Consider the following 9519-nt stretch of genomic DNA (forward strand, 5'->3'; position numbering starts at 1 on the left):
TCCTTGGCGATGACGGCGGGCACCGAGTTCATGTAGGGTGTCAACATGTCAGCGTACCTGCGCAAAACACATCAAGAATCGCACGCTGGCCGACCGCAACCGAGTATCCCGCTTGGCGCGTCCCCCTTTTTCCTGGACCCAAAAAAAAAAAAACGGCACGCCGGCCTCGGTTTTACCCGGCGAAGGCGGTGAGCGCCACGGTGGAGTACGGCGACCAGGAGACCACGTAGAGCAAGATGACGATGAGCGCGATCTTGGCCATCTTCCACTCGTTCTGCAGCCGGTGGAAGGACTTGGTGGAGTCGCGAGAGGCCACGTGGGCGTGCACGCCGCTTCCGCTCATCTTGCCCACTGCCCTATAACCACACGCACGGTTGAGGAAAACATTCGCAATTGTTCAAATGCCAAAGCTTTTGAGATTTCTTTCGAAATGAAAAAGGAGTCTGAGCCGCTCGCGATAAAGGTGAACTCGCTTTCAAAAGTCCCTCAAAAATGCCATTTGAGTTTGAGAGGCACATTTTGCAAAGAAGTCAACCTTACCATGAGGTTTAAATCATTAATTGGGAATGGCCTTTCCTAGTTAGAATTTTTGAATGAAGTAACAATTGCATTTTTATCAATCAACTCGCATCATATTTGATTGGATGGGATTTTATTTTGGGAGGAATCAAAAAAAAAACCAAAAAGAAAACGTGCAGACGTGCGTGTCGGACTAGCAACTGACTTGTTGGTGTTGCGTATGGCCCTGAAGATGAAGACGTAACAGTAGACGATGACGAGGAGCGGCAGGAAGAAGACGAAGATGAACAGCAGCATGGTGTACGCTCGCACCGATGGCGTGAACGTCATGTAGTCCCACGTGCACGACGTCAGCAGGCCCTCGGGCACGTACGCGCCTGACGCACACGCGCGCGCGCACACACGCACACACACACACACACACACACGCACACACACACACACACACACACACACACACACACACACACACACACACACACACTCATTGTAGTTGGGATGCATTGTCAGGTTTGTCAGTACAACCTGTTTTGTCCCTTTTTACAATCTCATAATTCCTGTCAATGTTTGAAATTTAAATTTTTTCTTTTCCTCCCATTGGTCATTTTTTTTTGGTCAAAAGTCGTCAATTCAATTGTATGCACAGTTTTGCCAATTTTACTTTTGCCATTTTGACCATTCTTTCCAATTCTGATGTCAGTGTCTTTTTTTTTTTTTTTCATTTGGTGAGTTTTTTCAATATTGTACAGTTGCGCCTCTTTTCTCACCCCCCCCCCCAGACCTCCAGACCATCTTGTACAGTTTGTATCGTTTATCAATTTGATCATCTGTGTAATTTCTTTAGCATGGCCGGCCCGTGTGCGTGCATGCTTGCGTGCGTGCTCACTCCATCCGAAGAAGGGCGGCAGGCTCCACCCCAGAGAATACGCCCATGCCGCCGCCAGGATGGCGAGGGCCCTTTTGCGCGACAACACACCGATGGAGGTCAGGGGTCGCGTGATGACGAAGTAGCGGTCCACGGCGATCACCGTCAGCGTGATCATGGAGCAGATTCCAAACAAGGCGCCGCAAAACGCATACAGCTCGCACGCTGCCACACACACGCATGCAAAGACACGTCAAGAGCGAGCGCACATTACGTCAAACCAACACAAATTTTTTTCCATGTCGACCATTTTGTCACTTTTGCACGTTTCGTCCATTGTTGGTATATCCGTGCCCAGCGTGGTGACCAATCCAGGGTGTGCGTACCTTTCTCGCCAAAGATCCACCTCTTATGCATGCTGCTGATGAAGAAGATGGGCGCCTGAGTGACACACATCAACAGGTCGGTGACAGCCAAGTTGATGATGAACATGTTGGGCGGCGTGCGCAGGCTGCGGCTCCTGAACACACAGACACACACACACACACACACAAACAGAATGGGTGGTCGTGTGTGTCCGGGTCACATGGCTGATCGGCGTTGTGTCGCCGGGACTATATTTGGTGGCGTCCCACCTGCTGAAAGCGTAGATGACCAGGAAGTTGCCGACTATTCCGGTGATGCCGATGGCGAGGATCGTGGAGCCGATGGTGTAGTGGGCGTGGTCCGGCACGTCCACGGTGGGGAACGGGTGGGCGGCCCGAGGTGCCATCGCCACCTGGAGGACAAGAGGGACAATTCACCTGAATTGGATAACTTAGACTGCATGAAATTTGGTGGACGTGTCTATCATCGGTAGACCCACAAAAAAGTCTCAAGAAGCCATGCCCCGAAAAGACAAATGGTGTTTGGCATTCTGCTTTGAATCAGCCACATCAAACGGTCCTTCAAAGACAGACAAGACCTCCAGATTTTACCCGACTGCGATCCAATTGGAACCCTACCAAACCCAATGGATGTACACCACCAAATTGCAAAGGACTTTTGTTTTTAACATTTTGTCTTGGCAGAGCACAGGAGCAAATTTGAATGACTCCCGGTAAGGCCGACAGGAATGTTTTAAGAATTCAGCACCCAAAGCCAGTTTCACTCAGTTACAAAGAAATCGGATCGAAATCATGTCGATCATGAGTCATTGGGATTGCACCTCTTTCCCGCTTGCTACACTTATGAACTGTCCACTGTGAGTATCAAACAGGGCTGGACCGTTCTAAGAGGTCGGAGTATTGGGCCCATGATGAGTACTAAACATGCTATTAGCGAGCCGCTTCCTTGCAAGCCGCCTGCCATTTATCCGAGTTGAATGCAAATGAGGCGCTCCTTGATGTAATCACATGAACAACATTCGGCGCGGTGAGAAGCCCTCCCGTTACCCCGTCTGGCTAATCAGCGACGAATGAATGATGAATCTCTCCGCAGAGTCGCTGTGTTTGCACCCAAAATTGAAGCCGCCCGTCTCTTGTCTCCATTTCAGCTACGATGAACTAAAATGGAGGTCGGACAGGAGGAGAAGTTCCTCCATAATTCCTCCTGCGGGAATAATGGACCACTTAATTAAAAAACGGCTCTCTGCGAGAGTGTCCATTTCCCAGAATTCCCAAGTGGGAACGTTAAAGGATGAAAGCTGAGCTGAGGGGACGAAATGAACTTTGGAGATAAGAACTTTTCTCAAAACAAAGTTGACGGCGCGAGTTGTCGCCCATTGCATGCAACGGCCCTCTTGGTATCGTTTATCATTCTTCGGACAAATGGTTCGCCCTCCCCTGCCCCTCCCCAAAACTCAAACTCCTTCTAGGGGACTCTCCCAAATGAGCCAGAAAAAGATGGCTTCGAAGTCCAGTGCGAAAGAAGCTAATATTATCACTGAGCCCAATCTCGGAGTCTCAACATGCTAATGCTATTACGGCTATTGGATGTCCATCACAGTGGTGCCGCGAACTCTTGACTAACAATTCAATGTCTGCTTTCAATCGATGATGTGGGTGCAAAGTGGGTCGCGCTCTGGGTCGATTGTGTAACGTGGCTCGCTTCCATGGTCTCAAAGCGTCCGATCCAAAGTCCTTAAGACATCAGCAGCCTTGACATTGACATCGGGGGCCGCATCCCTTCCATGACAAAGTCTTCTCATTCAAATCTGACTGCACAAGGAATACATTCCGATTTTCCAGTCGGATCTGAAGCCGTGACCACATCGCGAGGACCGAGTCTTACAAGAATGTTTTCAGTCGGCTTTTCAGTCCCATCTTCCGGTAGGCACGTGTCCTCCATTGCTAGTTGACAGTTGCTACCTTGCGGGTCATTTGACCCAAGTCTGAAAAGAGTTCCAGGTCTGTCAGTGGCATTCTCAGACAAGTCCAGATCATTTGATCCAAGTCTTAAAGGCACTCCCAAGACTTGCTTTCACATTTCCTGGTAGGACTGCTTGCGTTTAGGACAGAGAGGCCTTCAGAAGGGTTCTGTGTGGAGGGGCCCCAAATTTGCAATCCCCCTGCACATACCGCGAGTCACGCACCCTGTTTCTAGACTTATCTTCAAATGATCGTGTGTTCAAGTATTACTAAAGTAAAGTCGAGCATGGGGCAAGTGTGTTTCGTGCTGACGAATGGCTGTGCATGCAGCTTCCACAGTAAAGTAGGTCATGGAAGTTTCCCTTCATGTGATCGATATGTGCCGCAGAGCTCGCTCTCATCCACAGATTGTGTAGATAACATCATGCATCTCTGTGATGTCGAGCTTTTAAACATGTCGATTCAATGTTCAGGTACCAATCCAAAAATCTAACACCTGTTTGACGCATGTTGGTGTTCTGGCGTCACCGGGCAGACCTTTCTGGAGGCTCACTTGCACATTCTACATCAGTCTCCTTGCTTTCATGAAAACGTGTCAAACTCATGTTATTTATCAGCCGACGTGACTCCAGACATCTGTTGATAACTTTCATCCATTCGTTTTTCCTTGTCCGCTCACGTGTGACGCCAGGAAAGCGGGCGAGCCTTAAATGACGCTCATTATCGATGGAGTTCGGGAGCGCAAAGTTGTACTCACCGTCGGCGATGCTTCAGCGGCGCTCTGGAGCTCGGAGGGCCCGAACGCGTCCGCGGGAGAGCCCAAGCCGGAGCCGGAGCCGGAGCCGGTGAGGGTGGCGGCGGTCCAGGCGTGGCTCCCGCCGGTGATGTTGCGGGAGACAAAGGCGTGGTGGTGGCGCGTGGCGCTCATTGTCCTCTTACGCTCCTCTTCCACCTCCTCCTCCGCCTCCTCCTGGCGCCCACTGCACAGTCAACACGTGCGACGAGTCTATGAGCATCTTTTACCTTTGATTACACACTCGCACACGCGCACACAGAGCATTATTCGCGTACATCGACTTACACAACTTTACACACCCGCACGAAAACACGCGAACTCACGCAGAGGCGCGCGCACAAACTCACGCAACACACTCTCCCTCACATGTACGCGCACAGCGGCTATACACGCTCGCACACAAACACAAACATATATGCACGCATAAACGCTAAAACGCGGATAAAACAAACATGCGAGCTTTGATTTTTTTTCCCGTTTATTGGTGTTTTCCTGCTCTGCAAACAATCCGCGATCTCAATCGGGTTTTTTTGTCTTTTTTTTTTCATTTGCGTTCGTCAATGCTGAAGAAGGAACAGTAGCACGGGCAGCTAACGTTACATGATTATGTTGACAGGGATCAAGTTTCATTTTTCTTGCTGTTCCGTGTTGCAATACCTCTGCCTTGCTCAGCGGCGGCGACGGCGAGTCCCGGTAGCTGTCTGGGGCAGCCTGGTAACACACACACGCGCACACACACACACACACACACACACACACACACACACACACACACACACACATTGAGAACATTTCTAGACCAAATTCACACCATTGAAACTTCAACATGTTCATCTGGCTTTTTGCTAACAAGTCCCATTCCCAAATGACCCCCATTCTCTAAATAACAATCCCCATGTTGTGACTTACGGTTTTCAAGCATCTTGCACATTTTGGTGCCATTCCAATTTCCAACTTCTTACCATAATCCGTTTCTCCAAATGTTCCGAATAAATGCCCTGAATTCAGCATTGTTTTTAAATTCGCCTCCGGTGTCCACATTTTTTTTGACTACGGTAATTCAAATCATTCCCACTTTAAACTCCTCAGACCGCATTCCCATTACTGAAATGTCCTAATTTGGCAAAATAAAAGACAGAAATGTACCATTTTTGCATTTTCAGCTCCAACTTCCACATTTCTTGATTCAAACCTTCCAACTTCAAACTGGTCAGAGCTTTCCACATCATTTCTCATCAGTCCACGTTTGCACATGATTTCATTCAGCCCTTGGGCATTTCCTACCGAAATTGCATCTCTTCATTTTTGTGAAACAAAATGGAAATTTTATTTTATGACTCATCCCGGTTTGAAAGAAAGTTGCAAATCAAGGCAATTTTTGTTGAGCTCCAAGTCTGACTTTACCTGAAGAGGATTTTATGACTCAGCCCGGTTTGAAAGAAAGTTTCGAGTGGTTGTAAATTTGTTGAGCTCCAAGTCTGACTTTACCTGAAGAGGGCCCAAAGATGATGAAGAAATTCCAAAACGCTCTCGTTTCAAATGGCGGAGAAAAAAAAAAGTTGTCGTTGATATCCACCAAGTTCACAGACAAAAACAAGACAAGTCTTCCATCGGCATCTTCATGACTACAACAAGACAGGAATCCTTCGATAGAAAAAGACTTCACCTCCACCCGGGTGGACTTTATATAAGGGACTATAAACACACGCAAACACGCACACGCACAAGTCTGTGTGCCGGGTGGGGGCCAGGGGGAGCTGTGTCGGTGGCTCACTGTGTCAAAGCAGCAGAGGACATTAGGAGATGAGCACAAAAAGCTGGAATCAAACCAAAACAAAGCGAGCGAGCGGCTGCTTCATTCGGAAGACCTTCGAATGTGGTCCACCGACACGTGCACGCCCGCGGGCCACGCATTTACAAAAGACAACCGTCAGTGGCACTGTCACGGGGATAAAGAGTGAAATCATGATTGTACTGATTCACTACACACAATGAAACATTTGATGATGATGATGATACAAAATCATCTGTAAAGTTTCCTCCTTGTTCGGCAGGGCATGCCACATATAGATTCAATAAACGCACGCAAATAGGCGAAACGCGTCCAAATCCTAAATTGATGGTTCCTTACGCAACATTGAAATGACCTTGGGACGGCGAACCGTCACGCTCGTCTGAGAAGGAGCGATAATCTGCCTCACCTTGGTGTAGGTAAGGTCGCCATGGTAACCGCGGATGCCAGATCATCGTTGCTTGGGCGTGAGTGGACTGGAATGTAGGACACGGTGATTGACAGCTGGGAGACAGAGACACTTGAAGGTCATTTTGAAGCGGACTCCATTGTGTGTGCAGTTGAGTCATTTCAGCCATTATGGCAGGATACCAGTGCAGGGAAGATGGCCACTAGAGGGCGCTTGGGTGTCACCCCACCATTCCGCAAATGACATTTATGCCAATGGAAGGTGTGTCATTATTGTCACAATACACCAGAGGGATCTGTGATCCAAAGTGCCAGGATGTACCAACCATTTTGCATTCACCCAAGAGCAGACATCAAAATTAACGGTGTTAGTTAGGAGCCGTGTATGGATTTGTAAATGTTTCAGAACAATCGGATGTCTTTACCGATATTTTTGAGTTTGGTGAGTAGTCGGGATCATTCGTGCCCATTGTATCTGCAGAGTTGGAAATGCGCCACGTGTAAATTGAGCCAATGACATGATTGCTATGAAGCTGTTTGACGTCTACTTCATGATGAACTTTAGTCTGCAAGCAAGGCAAAAAATGTGCTCCTGCTAGTTCAAAATACGTCATTCAAAGGCAGTTACACACAAAAGAAGTGAAGACATTTGGAAGCACATCAGGAACTAAAATTGTTTTTTGAAATGATGAAAAGAACATACAGCCCAAGTGGAAGTTTTGTGAAAAATTGATTCTATACCTACAACAACCTCGATCGAAGATGTTTTTTCTTAGTCTCGTATCCATTGTTGAGGGACATTCGCAATGACCTTTTTTTCCCCTCCCGTTTTGCCGCCTCCCCTCAATCGACCCAAATCACACGACATTTATCTGCTGTTCATTTGCTAAAAGGTTGCCCGCTTCGTCGACAGACGCGCCGACCTCGCCAAAGTGGGTCGATGTCGTACGTGAGCCTGGTTTCCATTCAGGTGGAAGTGGAACGGGGACGCATGTTCTCATCAAACCGTGCGACAAACAAGAACAAAAAAGAAGATCTCATGGGTGGATGTCCGCTTAAAACATGATTTTTATTTATTTATCGATGGGGCAGGGGGTGGAGGTACGATTTCAATCGAGAAAAACAGCAATCACAATAAAAGAGAGCGGACATTTTTTAATGTCAAATTACTGTCATTTTGGTGTGTTGATGTTTGCCTTTAAGGGGCGTGGCCTAGTGAATGACATCAGGAGCGATCATCATCTCGGTGTGAGCTGTTGTCCGCAGCAGCTCCTCACAAGTTCCGCGACCTTTGCAGTTGCTTTGTCCATTTTTATTTTTTGGCTTTGTGCCGTGAGGCAAAATTTGAGTGATAGGCAGGGTTGCCACAATTGCACATGACAAGTTACCTTCGTTGATTTACTGATTATTTGATTTTAAAAGTAACTTAGTGACTTTATTAGTTATTAGAAGATGCTGTGACAACCCTGCTTAACACCAAAATTCGGAAAAGTGGCGCTTTTTCGGTTAGGTCACGTGGGAAATAGGGATGATGACGCGAGGTTCAAAGAGAAGCGTTTCCACAAAGTCTCCAGTGGGTGGCAGTACAGGGAAAAGGGCACTGCAGTCGCCAAATGAAGAAGAAAACATTGACAGCAAGGAAGAGGGAGCAAGCCAGCTGAGCAAGCGGCTTTCTGACTGTTGTCCTTTTTTTTATACACATTTATTTGAATAAAAAGTTCAATTTCTTAAAGATGTCCGAGGAGCTGCGGGCAGAACTGGAGAAACGTTTGGAATCTTTAAACATCCAGACGACCTGCGTGGATCACCCGCCGGTAACACCAAGGCACACATACACACACGCGCCCACACGCAATCATTCAACGTGGCAGAGAACTGCAAAAGTCCCCAAATCAAACAACGCATTATTCATTTGTCAATGCGGTTGAGGAAATAAACAAACGCACGTAGATTAAGTGGGAAGAATCAAGCAAATGGAACTCCAGTAAAATGTTGACATTTTGTGTTTGCCTGCCTACTATCAGATAAAACCAAACCCTTACTCAACGTTTGACAACACCGTTGCATCAATGGGAAATCCTCGGTTAATTCGGCGATCTCAAATCTATATTTAGGTGTATTTTTGGTGAAATTATTTCAGCTTTTGACCATCCGAAGATCTGTCACATTGGCACTCTAAAAATGCAAACCGAATGTTTTATTCGGCTAATTCATATGCCGATCATATTGTGATATTAATTTAAGATCCAGTTCAGATTTTTAGGCTGCATTGTTCTTGAAATTGCCTTCATAAGCAATGCAAAGTGACAAATGGTCCGTTTTCCGATGGAGTTTGGCCTCTCGCCACCTGAATGAAGTTTGGCATAGTGAGTGCGTTGTCGCCCAAGTGTTTCATTTCCGCGCGCAGAGGGACCAACATTTGTGACAAGTTTATAAAAATAGAACTCCTCTTGAGGTTGATACTTGCATGACAGTACTTGTAACACTGAACTTTTTTTTTCAGATTCAGATTCAGAAAACTTTATTCATCCCCATGGGGTAATTGGACTTAACAGGCACGCTTTGCACAAGAAACATGAAAAACAAAGACGAACATGGGATACAGTGCGAAGGGCCTGTCGGTAATCGCCGTAAGTACAGCGCCCCGAGATCTTAGATGAGAAAAGTAAACACAAGGGAAGGAGGGGATAAAAAAACCATGCTCGAACTATCCTCTTCTGAGGATAATTTAAGTCTAGGAGAAAAAAATTCCCTGCACATCAAGCATATGACAGTTGCAACAAGACACAAG

The 9519-nt window shown here is 47.0% G+C and overlaps 2 protein-coding genes across 2 annotated transcripts in view; one reads left to right on the plus strand and one right to left on the minus strand.

Moving 5' to 3' along the window:
• The window catches only part of LOC109510246 (melanopsin-A-like), a 10842-nt gene extending 6027 nt beyond the window's left edge, over window positions 1-4815 (minus strand). Inside the window, exons 1-6 of the mRNA XM_019860426.1 lie at window positions 4490-4815; window positions 2020-2162; window positions 1771-1904; window positions 1406-1609; window positions 725-896; window positions 177-356 (exon numbers count right to left, since the gene is read on the minus strand). Coding sequence (XP_019715985.1) covers window positions 177-356; window positions 725-896; window positions 1406-1609; window positions 1771-1904; window positions 2020-2162; window positions 4490-4660 — 1004 coding nt within the window. The 5' untranslated portion in view covers window positions 4661-4815. The remainder of the gene's footprint in view (window positions 1-176; window positions 357-724; window positions 897-1405; window positions 1610-1770; window positions 1905-2019; window positions 2163-4489) is intronic.
• A 3534-nt stretch (window positions 4816-8349) lies between these two features.
• Window positions 8350-9519, plus strand: part of prorsd1 (prolyl-tRNA synthetase domain containing 1) — a 3367-nt gene continuing 2197 nt past the window's right edge. The window contains exon 1 of the mRNA XM_019860424.1: window positions 8350-8542. Coding sequence (XP_019715983.1) covers window positions 8462-8542 — 81 coding nt within the window. The 5' untranslated portion in view covers window positions 8350-8461. The remainder of the gene's footprint in view (window positions 8543-9519) is intronic.

This window comes from Hippocampus comes, unplaced genomic scaffold (genome assembly GCF_001891065.2).
Source record: "Hippocampus comes isolate QL1 unplaced genomic scaffold, H_comes_QL1_v1.1 scaffold39, whole genome shotgun sequence".
Lineage (NCBI taxonomy): Eukaryota > Metazoa > Chordata > Actinopteri > Syngnathiformes > Syngnathidae > Hippocampus > Hippocampus comes.